Source organism: Sesamum indicum, linkage group LG9 (genome assembly GCF_000512975.1).
Source record: "Sesamum indicum cultivar Zhongzhi No. 13 linkage group LG9, S_indicum_v1.0, whole genome shotgun sequence".
NCBI classification, from domain to species: Eukaryota; Viridiplantae; Streptophyta; class Magnoliopsida; order Lamiales; family Pedaliaceae; genus Sesamum; species Sesamum indicum.
The window spans coordinates 3,363,479-3,385,133 of NC_026153.1; the positions used below are offsets into that span (position 1 = coordinate 3,363,479).

Consider the following 21,655-nt stretch of genomic DNA (forward strand, 5'->3'; position numbering starts at 1 on the left):
ATTACACCTTTCTTCCGTCCTCTTCATTTACAAACTTTCTCATGGTTTTCTCATAGCATCATTCGTTTTCCAAGTTACTTATATATATGAGTGAGAGTATACTAGGGTTATTAGAGAACTAGGGCTGATTCTTAAATCAGAATCACAAAGATAGACCATAGCACGGGGTGTCAAGACTTTTATTTCTCCTGAACCCCAAGGAAAGTTCTCATCTAGGAAAGTTTTGTTCGAAATAATTAGTATGTTTAATTCTCTAGAACTCAGTACTGGGAGAAAAAATTTGAACTCAGGCAACAAGAATTTACTACTTACTAGGCGTCGAATTGCTCTTCAGAAAAATGATGTGGACCTTCAGTTTTACAGCCTCTCACAAACTTCCAGGCATCCGCCAACAATAACAAATTTCATAGACTAAAATACACAGCACTCCCTAATTATTACGAGTATGAGAAATGGCAAGAGATTTAAGTGAAACCCCTTGACAATTTAATAGCAATAAGATAAAAGAAACTTAAATTTGGGATGAAAACTGAGACTTGTACAATATTCATCAACTTTTCTGATGGTTCTTCTATGCAAGGACAAATAAATAAAAATTTTCGCACCGTCATTACACTTCTCGATCATATATGCTCAACAAGGATAAGGAAATAGCTAAAGAAAAATTTCAACTTCCCACTTAGCCTCTGAGATCACTAGAAAAGAGATAACAACTTTCAAGACTATAGTTGCATGAAGCGAATTCACAAAAGAGAATAACAGTACTCATAAACTTCCGAAAATCCCCTCACTTATGTTTTCTACACTCATTTTTTATGGAGTTCACCTTTACAATCAGATGTTAACAAATGAATGCGCCAAATAATTGGTTACTCTCCTCAGTGAAGGTCAGAAAAATCCCTGGAAATTGTCCAAGCTCTACACATAGAAAAATTTTCAACAAGCATCTAAGGGGCGGTTTTCAACTTGTAAACAATTTTCTTTTCCATATAACAATAGAATTTCATAGTGTTTCCTAAGGAGCTAATGAAACTGCCAAACAAACCAAGAACATCTAAAGAAAACAACAATGTTCACCACAATGTAATGGGAACAATTTTACCATCATGGAAGTTGCAAATTTATGATGTTCTAAGAGATAGCAATCAGTCTGCTGCATCTACATCATCATCTTCTTCAAACTTCTGTCCAAAGCCTCTTGGTCCAGCTCTAGCTCTAGCTCTAACTTTCCCCTTTTTGCCACTTTTCTTCTTCTTAGCAGCCTCTTCTTTCTCAAACTTCTCTCTCTCCCTCTTCTGCAAGAAGTCTGTTACAGCTATGTAGACAACCTGAGAATTCCAAAACATCAATTCAAAATCAACAAAACCCCACGTTCCAAAATCACATCTTTTGAGTCACTAACAACCACAGTTTCCTCAATTCAGCATCAAAAGCAAAAAAGTCTCACCCCTACGGTAAGAACGGATAAACTGAGAAAGGCAATGAAAAAAAGAGCCGATACGACAGTGGTGCCACCACCACCACTTGTGGAAACTATTTCTTCAGAAGTCTGAACTGGGCTTGCTTCTGAAAGCAAAAAACTGCCATAAGTAGCAGAAAGTTTCCAACTTTTGGTGGGTTTTGACCAGACTGCTTCTGGTAAATGCAGAAAACATGATCTTCTTTCCGAAGATTGAGTGGAGGGAAAAGTAAGTTTAGGATCGTAGAATTGAGAAAATGAGTTCCGGGCGGTGACCAGACAAGCAGTTTTAGGCTTGAAAATCAAGGAGATTACGGGTGGAGAGAAGGTTGCAGATGATGCAGCCATGTTCATTATCCACTACTCCTTTCACATCCTCTGTTGGTTCCGGGCATCCTACCCATCCGTTTAGAAATTTAGGTGGGTATAATAGAAAATATTTATATTTTAAGATACTTTTATAAATAAAAAAAGTATATTAATTAGACGGTCAGATAAATAACGTGTTCAGAACAAAACTTACACGCTGCAAAGGAAATACAATTCATTATCAAAGAATGTGTTCTTGGTTGAAACGGCAATTTTCTCACAATAATTAATTTGTTAATTAAGATCCCAATATAATCGGTTTTATTGCACCATATAACCAATTCGCAATAAAATAATCAATTAAACTTCTTTCTTTCTAATTTGCTTACCAGAAGGTGATTTAGTGTTTTTTCCATCAATTCAATCTCACCGTTATATAAAGCTCAAGTGAACCCCCTTGACAGTTGGTTCATCAATCTCATTTCGCATCAAAACTCTTTCAATTCGCATCATAACACTTTTCACATCACATCATAACTCTTTTTCATATTGCATCATACCTCTTTTCATTTTATTTCTTTCTCATATCGCATCATACCTCTTTTTATTTCATTTATTTCTCATATCGCATCATCCCTCTTTTCATTTCATTTCTCCTTACAGGCTTTTCAACAACATCAAGGGGTACTCACATCACAATTATATTCAATTTTCACCGCTTTTTCATTTCCACATATCACTATTCCTATAAGCAGCTAGTAACGTAAAATCATATATCGATATATTCTCATTTTTAAGCACCCACAACACTCATACAACAAATATAATATTTCAATGTATTTTAATCATTCTACGTACGCAATATCGTCAATCAAATTAAATTATCCACCACTCATACATTTTCAAATAAATCAACTTCAGCATGAATCACAAATTTATATAAAAGTAATACCACAAATAAAGAGAACATATATAGATTAATACTAATTATTTAGTTACCTCAACTTTATAATGTTTTTATCTACCCAAATAGATAATTGTTCCATCCTTTCACTTTATCCGTACATCTATAATGAGTTATAACATATAATTAATATATATCAAGAACATCGTAATTTTTAAATAGAATATTAAATATTATTCGAATAATTTCTAATAATTCTTTAATATCTTATATCTATCAAAATATAAATCTTTGTTATAGTTCTACTCAATAACAAGACACTCTAGGCTTCACAAAAATACTTATAATTTATCAATTAATTCGTAGGAATTCATTTAATCAAACCCCTTATATATTTATAACTATCGTTTTTAATAACATCCCTAAATTAAATTATCATTAAAAATCTTATTTTTCCTCTTTAATAATATAATATTTCTTAAATATAATTTTTTGAAATATTTATGAATTTTCTATCAATCCCTCGCTACTATATAATTTAATTAAACAACAATACATAGAATTACGTATTTGGTTAATAATTTTGATGGAATTATATAAATTAACTATAGTAATATTTGAATCTAACAAATCTGATAATTCAATTAACCAACTATATCATTTTTATATCAAAATAATATTTAATTCAACACTAATTTAAATAGCTAAATCCATAAAATATTTCGGTTAAATAATACATCGATCAATATAAATAATATTTAATAAATAGATTAATTAGATAATATAATTATATAAATTAATAAAAATTAAAGTAAAAATTCTTACCTCCGTTACTGAAAGAAAAAAAGAAGTTGCACGTATTGTGAGATTGTGATTTGTACATATATATATATATATATATTTATCATGGAGGTGGGGCGGTGGGTGATGACCCACTCCAATTCATTTTTGGTTTTTATTTTTTTTAATTTAATTTTCTTAATTAATATAATTTGCTCCTAACCATTATAGTGAACTTCAATTTAATCCGTTCAAGTTTTAATATTTTTGAATTTCAATCTATAATTTATTTACTAACTAACTAACTTTTATAAAATTTAATCAATTAGTCCTACAATTATATATTATAATATCTGAAGCGTCACACGACTTGTATATTATATCAATTTCTTCCACTCTTTGTGAGGTCAACCACTATTAATTGATGACAATCCTCCATGCCATTTTCTGATTCAGCAAGTATTTAAAAAAATTAACTTTTGATGATATGTACACAGCGAACCTCCTCAACTATCGTAAAGCCTATTAAGGTGAAAGATCTATAAAATCGTCAGCACTACTTTTTTTTATTGTCATGTCTTGATAAATTTTATCTTGCCACTTAAAAAAATATTAGATTTATTTTATATTTAAGTTTAGACAAGTGTACCATTATTTATCTTTATACTCATTTTTTTAGGTAAATAGTTAGTAATTATTTAATTTTTATGTTCAAAAATAAATTATTTATAATTTATCTACTTAAGTTTTTTTTTTTTTAACATACAATTCTCCCAAATGTTGGCATAAGGTACTAACTATTTTGGTTAGGTTTAGACAAATATATATTGAAGACATCAAATATAAAATTTATGAGATTAAATATATAATTATTTTTAAATATTTGATGAAGTAGAGAAGTAGGACTAAAAATCAAATTTGGCGAATTATAGGAGATAGGGTGAGAGATATTTAGAGGATCAAAAAATATCTGTGGGAAGCATCCAGCGTGGCACTCTGTTTGGAATCTCATTTTGCACTTTTTCCACCTCAAACTACTTATTTATATTCACCGCCTACCCCTCTCCTCTCCTCTTTTTTCCCTATTTCACCACCCCCACCCCCACCCCCTCCGTAGATTATCTGTTACATGTGATTTGATTTGCTCTATACTCCCATGGGTGAGGAAGTGAAAATTGATGATGGTATTGCCGACTGGGAGGCTGGCCTTCCCTCCCCCGACGATCTCACGCCGTTGTCTCAGTCTTTGATTCCGGTCGAATTGGCCTCCGCGTTCAAAATCTCGCCGGAGCCGGCTCGGACCGTGCTCGACGTCAATCGCGCCTCACAGACCACACTCTCTTCCCTCCGCGGCGCTGCCGCTCAGTCCTCCGCCGCCGTCGCCTCCAATTTCAAGCCGTTTAGTAGTCACGTGGATGATCACGTGATGGTTGAGGCGGAACCCGAAGAAGGATCCGACCCGAAGAAGAGTCGTAGGATGGACCCCGCCGATGATCCGGCGATGGATGGTTGTATGGACGACCAGTCAACGGCGGCTGCGAAGACTCTGAAGAGGCCGCGGCTTGTGTGGACCCCGCAGCTGCACAAGCGTTTCGTGGATGTGGTGGCGCATTTAGGGTTGAAGAACGCTGTGCCTAAGACGATTATGCAGTTGATGAATGTTGAAGGGTTGACTAGGGAGAACGTTGCGAGCCATTTGCAGAAGTATAGGCTATATGTTAAGAGGATGCAGGGTTTATCCAACGAGGGCCCCTCGCCGTCGGATCATTTGTTTGCTTCGACACCGGTACCGCAACAGAGCTTTAACGAGTCATCCAGCGGTGCCCCCAGCCACGGGAATGGAATTGCTAGTGGAAGTCATAATACTGCTGGTAATGGAAGTAGTGCGAATAATCATGTCGGAATGCCAATTCCAATGCCATATCCTCCACCTCCTCAGATTATGCCAATGCAGATGATGGGAATGGCTGCACATGGACATGGATTTCATGGGTATGAAGCAGCTCACTCACATCATAACCATCACTATCAGCAGCAGTATAGTAGTATGGTGCAGCAACAAAGGGACTGGACTGGGAATAAGTATAGTGGTTATCCACATCATGTGACTCAGAATAATAATAAGTGTTAGTCGGAGCGATGCTGTGAGTGGAAATAAAGGTGAGGTTTTGTTATGGTATTTTCTCTTTGGTTCTTGCGGGTACTAAATTGCCGTCCTGTTGGTTGTGATATGCTTTTGCTGATTTCATATTGGTAACACAGGGTCTGATGGAATCATTGCATTGGAAATGTGACATGTGAACCTCTGCTAGGACTTTACAGTTAGCAAATTCGCTATGATTCTTAAATAGTGAATAAATACCTGTCTTAATCTATCACATTGTTTTTGAAGGTGTAACTAACTTTTACCGAATTGTTATTTGATTTAGTTCTAAGAACTAAGCTGATGCCTTTAAAAATGTTAAAGAGGCAAAATCAAGATTGTTTTATTGGAATAAGGGAAAAAAGAATGCAGATAACTTCCTGGCAAGTAGTAGAACTTCATAGTATAATTTTACATTTCTTATCTGTTTTTTGATAGAGGCAATGAAAGTTGTTGATTGGTTTCCCCTCATTCAAATTCTTGATATGGAGTTCTTTTGCTTTCAATTAGTTTGTTACAATTCCATTTGTAATCAATCATTTTTCTTTGTGGCGCATAGTATACGGCACCATGTAAGCGTTTATCCACACAAATGTGCTTCACATTCTTACTTTCTGGACTAGAAATATACATCTCTTTTCATTCAATGGTATTTCTTGGCATTGTGAGTTGCATATACTGCAGTTTCCAGGTATATGTCATATGGACAGTTGAAACTTTAACTATCTTCTCATCCTTGATTTACTTCTCCTCATGACAACTCTGGTTACTTAGGCTTCATGTTCCCGTCTACAATTATGCAGAAACTATAACAACATATTTCATCGTCATCAAATCTAGCCTCATATTTAAACCTTTGGCCTATATCCTATACAGTTTAGTTTTAGTATTTCACTGCTTATTTAATGTATTGCGGTATCAGATAAGTTTGTGCATCTTTCCTCATCTAATTCCATGTACATGATATATTGCTACAGCTGAACAATCATGATCAACATGTGTTTTTGGTATTGCTTTTTCTTGTTTATGGCTTGTTTACAGCTGGGTGTATTTAGTGTGTTTCTTATTTTCACTTGTATCCTGTATCATTCAGATCAATTGAGTGAGAGTGTTAGTGCGATGATGATGGTTTATTCTCTGCATCTAAACTTTGATTACCTGTAGTTTATGGATTAAAATATGAAATACTTACGAGTTTCTTTCAGGGGGGACGAACTTTATGGTTAAATCTTCATCTACTCTGCAACACATCTTAATTTCTTTACACATTTTCATGTTAACGATATAGAGGAAGTAATCTGTTTTTAAGGGTGACAATTGCTCTGTTATATATGATATGGCTTTTCCCTACTCGATGCCTGTTTCACTACAATCAGTAGATTCTTTTTCTTTTTCTCCCATCATTATGCTCATTCTTCTTCATCTTATTATTGATAAGAATGAAAGATTATAGGTACTTATAAGACAATCTGAGCCATTGATAACTACAGACTGTATCACTTTTTTTCTTAGTATCATTTTGATCCCACTATTGTCTTCTTAAGTATTTGATATCCTTGCATAAAAGTATCTTATATTTTTTATACAGAGAGTTCCAACTCGTAGGTGAAGAAAGTCCCCTGGGGATTTCAATGTAGCTCTGAGGATAGCATGATTAGGGGCTTACTAGACAAAAGTATTATTCTTGAGTTAATTTTAGGTTTTGATTACATTTATTACTGTAAATTTGTGGAATCAAACAGGACTATGTATCTCTGTGAGGAGAATTGGCTAACATCTTACCATGTTAGCCTGCAAAGTTTGAATATGAATCATTTGAAGCCCCTGCTTTGATAACTTCAGGTGTTGGTGATGACTGGCAAATATTTTGAGTGTTCAAATGCTAAGTCAATGAAGTATAAAGATTAGAGGTTACATTTTTTCTGTAACAAGGAGCTCTCTCTATTTCTTTTAACCTTTTCTATTTCTAAACTTATCTTCTCTGTTGAAACTGGTTTTTCTTTTATATGACTCAAGACCATGAAGAGATGCCCTGATTAGTATGTGTGATTTTCTCGCATATATTTAGATGCTGCGAAGCTTCAATATGATTCAAGTGCAGATATCCTTGATTCTGTGAGATGATTGTGGACTTTGGAGTAAATCATGGCATTTGGTCCTGTAACAGTAAATTGGCAGATAATCTATGAATTATCCGCAACAAGACTCAGCATGAGTTGCCAAGGTACTCTGAAGTTGAAGGTCACTGTCAAATTAGTCTTGCCTTCCTGCTGCGAGTTGTTAGTAGTTGACCTGCTAGTGTATTTGTTGATTAATGTTTATGCTTCTGAACATGAATGACTGTACTGAGTTTTGTTTACTACAAAACAAGTTTCTATAATAGAATGATATGCAAAAATATTTCTGCAGTTAGTCCTTGCACTTTAGTCAATCAAGTCATTCATCTTTACCTTCTTTACATAAAAGTATGGTGTGGCACTATTCTTTGACTGCATGTCTGCTTCCACTCCCATCCACCTACTGTATTTTCTTTCATTTTTATTTTGCCACAAAGATCACCATCTTTAGTTTCAATATGATGTGCTGGCATGTGAGAGTGCATGCTACTGGTGACAAAGTAAGTATGCTCCTCAATGGTAGTGCAGTATGTATACAAGGAAGCAACTCTTCTGTTAAGCAGGAAGTGAAGAAGTCAAAACTGGATCACCATTGTGAGAGCTCACATTTGTATATCTACTAGCTTCCTCTATGCTGTCGAAATGAGTAATGGTTGCCTGGCTGCAGCACAATGAATCTGGTGGATATTAGCTGCATTTTGTAATAGGTTTTGATTTGAAGTTGTCATCGACTCCTGGTACCCCCTTTGTCACTCTGAACCCTTTTCAAGATTTTTCACAGTTTTTACTAGAACAAGAACTGTAACTTGTTTGGAAACAGTGCATTTATAAGTTCAGCCTCTGTTCACAATATTAAACCAGCATGAGACATCTGCTCTAGTGCTTCGTATCAGGTTCACTCGGTTAATTATCCTATTTCAGCTTCACATGCCTGCAATGTCCAATGAGTCTACTGATTCATTTTAGAAGGTTGTAACTTTTTGTCCTAGTTTTAGATATTAATATCTTAGTCGAAAAGGTAAGAATGATGATGTTGCTTTTGTTCTGTTACTATTGAAGAAATGAATTCTTTTGCCCTTGCAGCTTGATCACTTAGATGGTCCATCAGGTTACAATATATTCTGCTGATTTCTCAGGTTTTCATCTTTCTTTGAATAACGTGAGCCCATACAGGAATATGCCTGTTTAAACTGGATTCTTGCCTAGTAACAGAAAAACAGCTACTGTTAATTTTGAAGATAAATAATCCAGTAAAAAGTTGAATCTAGGATTTCATAGTTTTTGCATGACCAAAGTAACATTCTATGAACATATCATATGACATTAGCCATGCTATTCAACAATCCTCGCATTGCTGCTAGCATCATCCATCTTATTTTTCTAGCTGGGTTACATATGTGCATCTGCCCTTGGGTGCCAAAAAAGTTAATGTGAATGGTTGTGAGTTAAAGCTCTTTTTGATGTGCTGATTGTTTCCATTGATAATGGTTGTTGGTTCAGTCTGCAGCACAAATATGGTGTTGATTCAGCTGTGGGGTTACCCCGTTGTACCCTTTCGAGCTCCAAAATCATTATGGGCAAAGAATAGAGAAATTAAAAAAGTATAACCAATGCTTGGATATTTATAGCTACGCATTTGAAATCGTGGTACTAAATACTATCCTGTGATAATTTTCATAATCTTGGACTCTGGAAATCATTACTCTTCCAAGTTTATGAATGTATTAGATTCTTGATGTTTATGGTGAACTCCTATGATATTGCAGCCCACTTGCAAATGATCTTCTGTTAAACTCTCAGAGTGAGAGGTAATAGTATGCAAAGTTATTAGAAATTTTTATTATTCGTGGAAAACAATTAGCGATGCTCGGAAAAGTCCGTGGCAATATGTTTCGATGAACAGAGGGAAGCCAGCTGATGTGACAAGAATTCACCCTAAAGGGAACACGTTGGGCAAGTCTTCCTCCGAAGCCAAATGCTGGCCATATTGGCCAACCAGATTCTAGATGGCTGAGACGGAATCTTATACTGTTTTTGGAGCTCGGTGAGAATGTTGTTCAGGTGGAGTCTAGTGGCGACAACACTGCAGTCCAGAGATTACGCCTCCATTCCCATCGTGAAGATGGCCTCCTTCTTGTGTCCACTTCTCATCCGGTGGTGCGCTGCTGGCAGACTCAGTTGCGGCAGTTGAGGAGAGCTTTTAGTGGCCTCAATTCCCATCTTCCCTCTTTTTCTAACAGGTCTCATAGACTTGCATCAAAGAGATATCCAACTGCTTCCGGTGCAAGTTAATTTGATTAGATTGGAACATATTGAATTACGACTTGGAAAACTTTCGCAATTTAGTTCGGATTGAATTTGGTCCAATCTGAAATCAATTATTACACGGGCAATATTGATATGGGCTTTTATGTAATGGCCCAATATTTGGGTTGGATGAGGCCTAAAGATTTGGGCTCGGACAACTCAATGTATAAATATTATTTTATGGGCCAAGTTTAGCAAGAGAAATGACCCATGAAGCCCATTAGCATATCGAGAAAGCACGGATGACCGCTACATGTAGGGACTGGATGAAGCCTACATGTGAACGTGCAATTGGAACTCAACTGTAAATACTCCACTTGTTCATTTAAGGTAGGCAATTTTATAAGCATTCCACCTCTTATTATTTTGTTAGACATCTATATGAGACCTCTTTGCTGATTTGGCGTCGGAGTGTCCTTGCCGGTGCCGAGATGACCCTGGCTCTTTTACCTTCTGTTTTCAATTTATTTTTGAACTTTAATGTACCAGAAAAAGGTCACCCATGACCATGATCAAATATGTTTGTCATATGATGACTGGTATACAATTTAGAAAAAATAATCAGTCAAATAATAAATATATCATACTGATTCTGTGATTGATTTGATTTGACCGAACGTGTTTTGGAGTAGAATTTTTGGAAAATTCATATCCAATCAATTTTTATTAGTCAGATTAAAGTAGATTGAAATATGAGGCGTATAATTTATATCGAATAGTTCGATCTATCTAAGGTTTAAATATATTGAAATATAAATTGAAAAACTCTATCGTAGTCATTTGTTTTGATAAGATTGAAATATATGCAATGTATTTTAGTTTGAGTAATTATAATTAATTGATTTACAGTATTTCAGATCATTTAACTTTCTGTAAATAAACTTAACTTGAATATTCTTATACTAATTATGATGTATAGCTTACTTTTAGTTCAAAGTATTTTGTTCGAGTAATTATTAAGTATTCTGAGTATTGTTGGAGTGATTATGATTAATTAATTAATTTTTATTTGAAATCATTTACTTTCCGTAATAACATCAAAATATTAGTTTGATTCTTGAAATGTTGGAGAGTCGAGTCGGGGAACTTTATTCTCTAATTTTTTGGATATAATTATTTGGACAGGATCATACTAAGTTCAATAGAACTAATTCAAATAATCAAACTAATTTATGTCACGTAGTTTCATTATTTGCAATTTCTAGAAAAGAAAAATAGTGTTATTTATCTTAATACAATTTAGATTTCAATTAATTTATGTCTTCAGAAGTTTGATCTTACTTTTAACACTGTATAGACTAACTAATCAGACTAATTCAACCAATAGAGTGTAATCATACCAACAGTAATACGCCATATTCTATCAGAACTTTAAAATTAAGCATGTCTGGACAAAAGTAGTACTAGGATAGATATTTTATGGGAAGTTTTCGTGTTGCACCCCTTTCAGTAAGAGTGACTTTCCATTTTCGACATAACTTTTGTTGTTAATTTAAAAAAAAAAAATTCAACCAATAATCTTTAACACTATACTCTAATCAAATTCAACCTAATTGAATGGATAATTTTTAACACTATAGAATTATCTTGGATCGAAAATTAAACGCAGCTGCAAGAAAGCACTTCATTTCTGTGGTTGCCCTAAATATGAATCAGCAAGTGTATAATACTTGTTATATATTTAATTCAATTTTAGTTAGAACTCGATTTGAATTAAAATTTCTCAAGCAAGCATGTTATAATCATTTAAAGTGGTGAAAATAAGCATCTGAAACTGGCATAGGTTTCAGTGTCATGTCATATTAGTTACTTGGACAAGATGGAAGGGGAGCTAAGACAGCTCTGGAACCACTGAATTAGTCCCTGATGACATGTACCAGAATTGAAAGCAAGACATTATCAGCGGCAGCAAAGATGATTATTGAAATGAATGTTCCTGCTCAGGCATGTCATAAAACTTGGATCCAACTACGGCTAGGGAAACTTCTTAATTTCCTTACTTTCATCATCTTCTTCACCTTTACAGCATTTCCCCACCTACCGGAGTCCGCATATAAATTCAACAAGAGCGTACTACTTCCTGAACTCTTTGGTTCAAGCTTAGCCAACTGTTCCGCAGCAACTTCCGCTAGATCTGCACAACCATGTTGCCTACAGGCCCCTAACAGTGCTCCCCATACGAATGAATCAGGGTCAACTGGTATTCTCTGAATAAGATCATAAGCCTCATCAAGCTTTCCTGCTCTTCCCAATAGATCTACCATACATGCATAGTGCTCTGTTCTTGGCACAATCTTATATTTTTGCTGCATCAACTGGAACAAACTTTTGCCCTGATCAACCATCCCAGCATGAGTACAAGCCGTGAGAGCTGCAGTGAAAGTCAAGTGGTCTAGCTTGCGTTCCTCTTCTCTTACCATTTGATTGAAAAGTTGTATTGCTTCATGGCAGTACCCATGATTCGCATAGCCAAATATCATGGAGTTCCAGGTAACAGTATTCCTTTCAGACATCCCATGGAACAATGACATTGCTTCTGAAATTAACCCACATTTAGCGTACATGTCCATGAGTGCACTCCTTACATACACATCCTTTACAAAACCCATTACCACGGAATAACCATGAATCTCCTTCCCACGCCTCAGATCTGCAATAGTAGCAGATGCAGGCAATAGAGAACTGATTGTTGATGTTGTTGGGGAGATCCCAGCTTTCAACATTTGCCCAAAAGCACTATAAGCTCTCGTGCTACGGAAGTTTTGCACCAAACCAGAAATCACTGATGTCCAGGATACAGCATCAGGCTTAACACCATCAGTTTCCATAATTTGGAAAATTTTGCCAACCATCACTTCATCATTTGCTTGTGAGAACCCTGAGATCAATGTATTCCAAGTCACAATATCAGGTTGCACTCCCCCAAATTTCATTTCCTCAACCAAATTCAATGCTTCTTTAACAGAATCATTTTGAACGTACCCTGAAACCATAGCATTTAAAGCCACCAAATCCTTGTCCACCATGGCACCAAACACTCTTTTGGCCTTCTCAACCATCCCACATTTTGAATACATATCAATTAATGCACACATCACAAACGCATCAGCCTCAAACTCATTTTTAAGAACAACAGCATGTATTTTCTCTCCCGTTTTCCAATCAGAGAGCTGTCCACATGCTTTAAGAACACTAGGAAGAACAATTCTGTCATAGTTATATCCTACCTTCTGCATTTCCTCAAACACACCCATTGCCTCCTCATAATACCCATTGCGCGCGAAGGATCCAATCACAGCAGCCCAACCACGTATTTTTGACTTGGGAATTCGGTCGAACAGCTTTCGGGCAGCCGCCAACTCTTTGCACCTGGTGTAAAATGCTATGAGTTTGGAAGCAAATTGGAGGGATCCAGCCAAACCATTGATGATGAGGTGGGCGTGAAGTACTCTGCCAGATTTCAAGACACCACCTTTTGTGCATGCATCGATGAGTTCACTGTAATTAGTGGACGTAAAGGAATGATGATGAAGTATAGGCGCTTTCTGGTGCATCTAATGAAGCACAAAGCACCGGAAAGGAAACCAGACAGTAGACAACTAAGTCCTGAAGTGACCAGAAATCATTGAATTTATACAAATGCATTTAGATTTGTCCGATGTTCATGAAATTACTATTATGTTGTGTATGAGTTTGTCGTATTAGACCATAAGTATAATTACATCTACATTATACAAATCATTCATATCTTTGGATAACTATACGTACACATATTAAAAATATCAATATCATTTATACAAATTATATTTACTTTTAAAAATTATATATATATATATCTTAAAAATATCAATATCATAACACAAGCGATCTCTATTATTTAATTACTAGGATATTTTTTTTATAGTTAAACAAAAAAATATAAATAATTTATGTAAATAAATCATAAATCAAACGTATAATGAAAAAAAATACAATTTAATCATCTGTAATATTATAAATATACAAATTATCCCCTTATAATTTTTTTTTTTTTTATCAATTTATCCCATGTATTTTTTAATATGCATCAATTTAGCCCTTCTATTTATTGTAAATTTTTTCATTTTAAAAATATAAAAAAGTTAATATTATTATTCTTTTATATGATAATTTATTCATTTATAATATTATATTAATTAAATTACATTAAACCCAAGGTATAAATATACTTTATTCTATAACCATATCTACAGTACTAGGTGGATTCTGAAATCTGACCCAAGGCGATCGAGTTGGGCCTCGGGCTGTATTTTTTAATAGTAAAATTTGGGATTTGGATATAGTGGAAGTCAATTATTGATTTGATTATTTTGGTATGAGTATCTGGTGCACATGTTGAACTAGGATTATTTTGGTACGTATAAACATCATCTTTCCCTTTTTCATTCTATATATTAAAAGTATATAATAATACATTCATGATAAAATAACTGATTTATTTAATTTTTAAAATTTATATTAATTAATAAATTATTATTATTTTTATTTCTTTCTTTTTATTATGTAATGTATTGACTTATATATTTTATTATTATTTATAACGTGTGAAAAATTATCTGTTATATGTACGTAGAAATAACGTGACACAATAGCTAATAGAATAATATATAAAGCAATGTAATCGAATTTCTCTTCATCCACACAACCATTACTGTTTCGGTTGGTAAATACTAAAAAAATTTCAATTTTGAAAATATGTGACGAGCTAAAATCAAGACGAGCATATTCAAAATTATGAATTTAAATTCAAATAGATAATATTTATATATAAGAATAAAATCAATTGATTATAGTTTTTAAAATCCAATTAATTATGATCAGATATTGTCTAGTTATACAAAATAATTTGTTTTGTGATGTTAATTATTAAATATCATTTAAAAGAGAAATTCGTTTGGCATTAACAAAAAAAAAATAGGCTACAGAAACACTAATGACAACTATATCTAATATATATGAAAGGTTTCAAAGTCTGAATTATAGTCCTAAATTAAGCTGATTTGTAACTATTTTAGGGAATATGATAAAAGTAAATTACCTAAATAAAATTTGGTGGTTTAAGGAAATATAATAAGTATCAAATATCAATCAGTAAATTCCTTTTAATCAAATTTGCAGAATTGCTAATTTAAAGAAAATTCTTAAATAAATTTTATAAACCCCTTCAGCTCCCACTCTTTTTTCTCTGGGTCTCACTCACCCAAGTTTTATCGTAACTCCGCCATCAATGGCGTGTTTCGCCGCTCCGGTACATCTCCTCCCCCTCAAGTCCTCCGCGGACTTCCCCCGCCGCCGCAACAATACATTGGCCGCCGCTTCTTTTTCCCGCCCCCACTTCCCGAATGCGAATGTTCAATTTGATCTCCCATCTGTTGCCGTCAGTTCCTCCCTTCAAAACCTTAAACCCTCGAAATCTCCACCTTTTTTTCTCAACTACCTAATTTCTCCCAAATATCTCGGTCTCTCTGCTGCCGCCTGCAGTGTATTCCACCTCGCGAAACCTGTCTTCTCCGGCAGCGGCTCTTTCTTTAACTTCGGCGGCGGCGGCGGAGAAGGTGGAGGTGGCGGAGGAGGAAGTAATGGAGACCAAGGTGGTGGTTTCTGGTCTCACATTTTCTCACCCGCAGCTATTGCTAAAGACGATGAGCCCCTTCGAGAATGGGATTCCCATGGATTGCCGGCCAACATTGTGGTTCAACTAAACAGGCTCAGCGGCTTCAAGAAATATAAAGTTTCTGAAATCTTGTTCCTTGATCGACGATGCGGCTCAACGTTTGACACGGAAGACTCCTTCTTTGAGATGGTGTCTCTTCGACCTGGGGGCATTTACACCAAGGCGCAGCTCCAGAAGGAGCTCGAAACCCTAGCCACCTGCGGAGTGTTTGAGAAAGTGGATTTGGAGACAAAAACGAATCCGGATGGCACCATTAGTATAACCATTCCGTTCCTGGAGTACACATGGCAGTCTGCTGATAGATTCAGATGCATTAACGTTGGATTGATGCCGCAATCCAAGCCTATTGCAACGGATCCTGATATGACTCAGAAGGAGGGACTGGAGTACAATAGGAGTCTGGAGAAGGATTACAGGAGGAGAATTGAGAGGTCAAGGCCATGTTTGTTGCCAATACCTGTGCAATGGGAGATATTGCAGATGTTGAGGCAGCAGGGCAAGGTCAGTGCACGATTGCTGCACAGGATTAGGGATAGGGTGCAGCAGTGGTATCATGAGAATGGATATGCATGTGCAAAAGTTGTGAATTTTGGCAATTTGAATACAAAGGAGGTGGTTTGTGAAGTGGTGGAGGGTGATATTACACAGTTAGTGATTCAGTTCCAGGATAAGCTTGGGAATCTTTGTGAGGGGAAGACACAGTTTCCTGTGATAGAAAGAGAATTGCCAAAGCAGGTTAGGTTTAACTGTTACAGTTATACTCACATGTATTGGATATTTTTGCAAATAATTAAGTGGCCTTTTGCACTGGCGTCCAAGTTACTAACTACCATAATCTGTTTGAGGAGTTATTGTCAATGTCTGATATGCATTACCCGGTTAAAGGTTCTCGGTATTATGATGCACAGTGTGAAAATGGTTATCTGCTATTTGTTTGGAATTATATGTGATCATACACGAATATGGTACATGACTTTTCTGTTTTATACTTCCATTTGCAAAAATTATAAGTAATCAATGTAATTCTATTGCCCATTTGGTTACTGCCTGTGTTATGAGCGTAGTAGAATAATGATTTTTAATTTGGTTTAGTGGTGAAATTACCTTGTCTTCTTTTTCCAGTATTTATTTTGGGATAATTAGGATTACATAACTTCCATCCATTAACTGTTATAATTTGGCAAGTTGTTCATTACTTAAGGGTTGATATTACTCTAATATTGTTTACAGCTCTGTCCAGGACAAGTTTTTAATCTTCAGGCTTGGGAACAAGCACAGATAAATATAAATTCATTAGCTCTTTTCACCAACTTTGAGCTAAATCGACGTCCAGATGAGAACAATGAGGGGGGCATTATTGTTGAGGTCAAGTTGAAGGAACTGGAACAGAAGTCTGCTGAAGTTAGTACAGAGTGGAGCATTGTTCCAGGTCGTGGTGGTCGTCCTACATTGGTAAAGAACTTCAATCCTAAGTTTATATTGAAGTTGTATAATTTGGTTGCTGAGAGTGTCTTTTTTGCTTGTAAAAAATGCTATTCAGGCTTCAATCCAACCAGGTGGAACTGTTTCTTTTGAGCATCGAAATATTAAAGGTTTGAATAGGTCACTTCTGGGTTCAGTGACCACCAGCAACTTCCTCAATCCGCAGGTGATTTACTTTTGATCTTCCTGAAACTTCTTTTTAAGAATGAAGTACCATTTTGTCTATAGCACTTCTATATTTGTGTAAATACATGTACAGGATGATCTTGCTTTCAAGTTAGAGTATGTCCATCCATATCTAGATGGCGTGTACAATCATCACAACCGTACCTTCCGTGCTAGCTGCTTCAATAGTAGAAAGCTAAGTCCAGTCTTCACCGGGGGACCTGGAATCGAAGAAGTTCCCCCTATCTGGGTTGACAGGGCTGGAGTTAAAGCCAATATTACAGAGGTATGCATGTTTTCCTTCTTGATGGTGTTACATATTTTATCTATATTTTGAACCTGATAATTGGGACTAGTAAGTCTGAGATTGATTCCGTTGTAAGTTGCTATTTTTACTGATTAAAAAGAAAAGAAAGTTTGGTCTGATAGATATTTGTTGTGTAAACTGAATTTTTGGGTGTCAATAAGGCAGGAGCAGTAGTTAATGATGTATTTCTTGCAGAATTTCACACACCAAAGCAAATTTACTTATGGACTTGTGATGGAGGAGATAACAACACGTGATGAAGGCGGTCATATTGCTGCAAATGGTCAAAGAGTGCTGCCAAGTGGTGGAGTCAGTGCAGATGGACCTCCCACGACCCTCAGTGGCACTGGAGTTGACCGTATGGCATTTCTGCAGGCAAATATAACTCGTGACAACACCAAATTCTTAAATGGGGCTATAGTTGGTGAGAGAAATGTATTCCAGGTGAGAAAAAGGCGTTTGCTTCAGACTAAGTTCATGTTGATATCTTCATAGCCCCTTTATTATGTTTTATATCCGAACAATAAATCCCTCCAATTGTCCATCCCCAACTTGACAATGAAAATACAAATTAGCATCTGATTTTTGAATTTATCCCCTGATGGAAGGTTTTAAGTTCTAAAGATTTATGATTTATTTTTTTCTTGCTTCTCTTCATTTCTGGTAGACTGGACGTTGCTGTTATATGACACTGCTGGTTTGAGATTTAGTAACTATGTCCAGAATTGAAGAGCTGAGTTGCTCAAATGAGTTTGGGCAACCTGCATTACTAAGATTTGTATTTTTGGTCTATCCAATAAAGCTCGTATGGTTTCTCCTTGGAACCAAACTTGCAGAATTTGAAATGCTTTCTAAAATAAATTAGTGTGGTCTACATCATGAGCTTTATATGTTAGCTTCTGTTGTGTGTCAAATTTACAGCTAAGCGACATACTCCTATCAATTAAAACTGTTTATGCATCAGTTGGCCATCAAATTGAAGCATAAACCTACTGGTGTTTTATAATTTGTCTGAAGTGGAACCTCCAGTGAATGTGCCGTACTTAAGTAATTTATTTTTCTGGAGTCTTTTGTGTGTTTCTCGTAGCTCTTGGTCCAAAATATGCATTGCAGTTTCAATCTTCATTTAGTTCCATATCATTCGTAGCTTCTTTTGAAATTCTTAGTACTTCGAGTTGCCTGGAATGCTATATAATTACTAAATATTTCTGTCAATGAGTGGGAAACTAATTTTTCTGGTCTTTTTATCTTCTGATACTTTCATTGCCATCTGGGTTGATCTTAATAGGCTTCTCTTTTAATCAAATTCTCGAAGGTCGAATTGGAGAAACATAAGAGTCAATTTATAGATTTCATAACATATTGATACGGCTTTCTAATTGGTTCATAACACAAGGATTCCAGGAATAATTCCTTGTTTCCTGCTCTTTAATTTCTGTGGTATTATTGTTTGCTGAGTTATGTCCTTGTAACAGCCTCCCTAATCTATCAGGACTGTAACTTTCCATCTTAGAATCGTCACAGTTCTTGACCTTAGCTGACTAATTTAGCATCTAAAACTTTTTTGTATATCTTATTTCTTTATAAAGTTAGATGCTGCTTTATCTTTCTATCCTCTTTATCTACATAATATTTCTTATATACAATGGATGTTACCAGACATTCTTTCGTGTTTTTAATCTTCTGCAGCTTGACCAAGGACTTGGAATTGGTAGCAAATTTCCGTTCTTTAATCGCCATCACTTAATGGTAACCCGATTTCTCCAGTTGAAGCAAGTGGAGGAAGGTGCTGGGAAGCCACCACCGCCGATTCTAGTCCTTCATGGCCATTATGGTGGCTGTGTTGGGGACCTTCCCAGTTATGATGCCTTTACTCTTGGGGGTCCTTATTCTGTCCGGGGTTATAACATGGGAGAGTTGGGAGCTACAAGAAATATACTCGAGGTACGGTAATGCGACTTAATTCCAATTGTGTAATATATTTGACCAATGATAAGAAAATAGTTCTCCTATTTGGATCGTATGTAAAAATAACACAATAAGATTACTCTTAATAGTGTAACATGGTTTTTGTACCCAAAGGTTTACTATTTATCATATTTCCGTGTGATATATAACTTGATTTACAATTATCAACATATCACACAACGAGTTCTCTTCAAGTCATTTGATATTGGATGCACATGATTGTCTGTAGTTGGCTGCGGAGCTGCGAATACCCATAAGAAATACACATTTCTATGTGTTTGCGGAGCATGGGAACGACCTTGGGACCTCAAAGGCTGTCAAAGGAAACCCCACGGAGGTGTACAGAAGAATGGGTCATGGATCCTCGTATGGTGTCGGGGTGAAGTTAGGATTAGTGCGTGCAGAGTATGCTGTTGATCCGAACAATGGAACTGGTGCAATATTCTTCCGGTTTGGAGAAAGATTCTAAGAGGTGCCGTTTGGGGGTTGTCGGTAGCACTTTCTCTTGTAGCTGCTCTGAATTTTCAAAAAGTTTGAGTTGAGACTAAAGGTTCTCTTTTGGAAGCGTTCATGTTTTTCTTAGATATTTTACAACTCTGATACTAGCCGAGTAATATAAAAACAGCTATATACTGTTAATTTTGATAATAATCCTTTAAAAATTTGAATCTAGGATGTGGTTTCTTTCATGACCCACTTAACAATCCGGATCATTTGTTTGCTTCAACACCAGTACAGCAACAGAGTTTTGTGGAGTCATCCAGCGGTGCCCCCAGCCATGGGAATGGAATTGCTAGTGGAAATTATAATACTTTTTCTAATGGAAGTTGTGGGATTGATCATGTCGGAATGCTGGTTCCTATACCATATCCTCCACATCCTCAGAATAGGCCAATGCAGATGATGGGAATGGCTGCACATGGACATGGATTTCATGGGCATGAAGCAGCTCACTCACATCAGAACCATCACTATTAGCAGCAGTATAGTAGTATGGTGCCACAACAAAGGGACTGTCCTTGGAATAAGTATAGTGGTTATCCACATCATGTGAGTCACAATAATAGTAAATGTTAGTCGGAGAAATGATGTGATTGGAAATAAAGGTGAGGCTTTGTTATGGTTTTTTCTATTTGGTTCTTGCTGGCACTAATTTGCCATCCTGTTGTTTGTTATATGCTTTTGCTGAGTTTAAATTGGTAACACAGTGTGGGCTATCTCTAATTTTCCCTGGAACGGAAAGTGCAGACAAATGGATTAGGAAGGTTGGGAACATGCTGACACATGACCAGTTTAATCTCTTTGCTGTGCAGTCTTGGCGGCTCTTGGGTCGAAGGATAAATTTGTTATGGATCAGGTGCAGTGCTGCCCCATGGAATGCATGAGCTCAGCGCTCGCCCTCTTGTTGGATTTTCAGAATGCCATAGGGAGCAGAGTTCATTCTTGAATGTCTGGTAGGGAATGGTTGCTGCCAGATACCTCTGTGATCAAAGTCAACTTTGATACTGTTGTGATCAAAATCAACTTTGATGCAGGGGTTCCCAAGGACGGGAGTGATTGCAGACTTGGTGCAATCGCTAGAGATTGGACTGTGCGTTGCATCGCCTGCCGTTCGGATACGTTCTCGCCTGTTTGTAAAGCATAACACGGAGAGGCATTAGCGGCTCGCCTTGCTGCAGAACTTTGTCATGCAGGAGCATGGGAATGTTGTACAATTGAAGGTGATTGCATCCTGGTTATCCAGAATCTCCAGCAGCGAAAGCTGATTAGTGATTGGCCCTACCATTGCTGACATCCACCATTTGTTAGTGGGATCATTGCCTACTTTTTTCTGTTTTTCTAGGAGAACCGCAAACAAGGCGGCCCATCTGCTTGCCAAGTTTGCTGAAGGAACGCTTCCTCCAGCTTATTTGTCACACTATTCCGGCAGATGCCAGATTGATTAATATAATATTTTATTTCACCCTCAAAAGGGGGGGGGGGGGGAGTATAGGAAGGCAT

At 36.2% G+C, this 21,655-nt stretch overlaps 4 protein-coding genes across 13 annotated transcripts; 2 read left to right on the forward strand and 2 right to left on the reverse strand.

Moving 5' to 3' along the window:
* LOC105170440 lies at positions 774-1,873 on the reverse strand. Its single transcript, XM_011091202.2, has 2 exons — positions 1,448-1,873; positions 774-1,328 (listed from the first exon to the last, which is right to left on the reverse strand). The coding sequence occupies exons 1-2, from the start codon at positions 1,811-1,813 to the stop codon at positions 1,146-1,148; spliced, it is 549 nt and encodes a 182-aa protein (XP_011089504.1). The 5' UTR covers positions 1,814-1,873; the 3' UTR covers positions 774-1,145.
* On the forward strand, positions 4,531-8,034 carry LOC105170441 (transcription factor LUX). 3 transcript variants are annotated; one of them, XM_020696928.1, is made up of 2 exons: positions 4,531-5,612; positions 7,612-8,034. In XM_020696928.1, exon 1 carries the CDS (start codon positions 4,609-4,611, stop codon positions 5,581-5,583), a length of 975 nt encoding a protein of 324 aa, XP_020552587.1. In that variant the 5' UTR covers positions 4,531-4,608; the 3' UTR covers positions 5,584-5,612; positions 7,612-8,034. The 3 variants fall into 3 exon arrangements, with proteins under 3 accessions (XP_020552587.1, XP_011089505.1, XP_020552586.1); XM_011091203.2 differs by having other exon boundaries at positions 7,664-8,034; XM_020696927.1 differs by lacking the exon at positions 7,612-8,034 and adding an exon at positions 5,715-5,827.
* Positions 11,746-13,712, reverse strand: LOC105170442 (pentatricopeptide repeat-containing protein At5g59600). Its single transcript, XM_011091204.2, has one exon. It carries the CDS (start codon positions 13,571-13,573, stop codon positions 11,969-11,971), a length of 1,605 nt encoding a protein of 534 aa, XP_011089506.1. The 5' UTR covers positions 13,574-13,712; the 3' UTR covers positions 11,746-11,968.
* On the forward strand, positions 15,226-21,634 carry LOC105170445 (protein TOC75-3, chloroplastic-like). 8 transcript variants are annotated; one of them, XM_020696978.1, is made up of 10 exons: positions 15,226-16,467; positions 16,963-17,184; positions 17,273-17,380; positions 17,474-17,665; positions 17,882-18,130; positions 19,376-19,630; positions 19,884-20,204; positions 20,328-20,760; positions 20,863-21,108; positions 21,190-21,634. In XM_020696978.1, exons 1-7 carry the CDS (start codon positions 15,286-15,288, stop codon positions 20,121-20,123), a joined length of 2,448 nt encoding a protein of 815 aa, XP_020552637.1. In that variant the 5' UTR covers positions 15,226-15,285; the 3' UTR covers positions 20,124-20,204; positions 20,328-20,760; positions 20,863-21,108; positions 21,190-21,634. The 8 variants fall into 8 exon arrangements, with proteins under 8 accessions (XP_020552637.1, XP_020552638.1, XP_020552640.1 ...); XM_020696979.1 differs by having other exon boundaries at positions 20,903-21,108; XM_020696981.1 differs by having other exon boundaries at positions 20,947-21,108.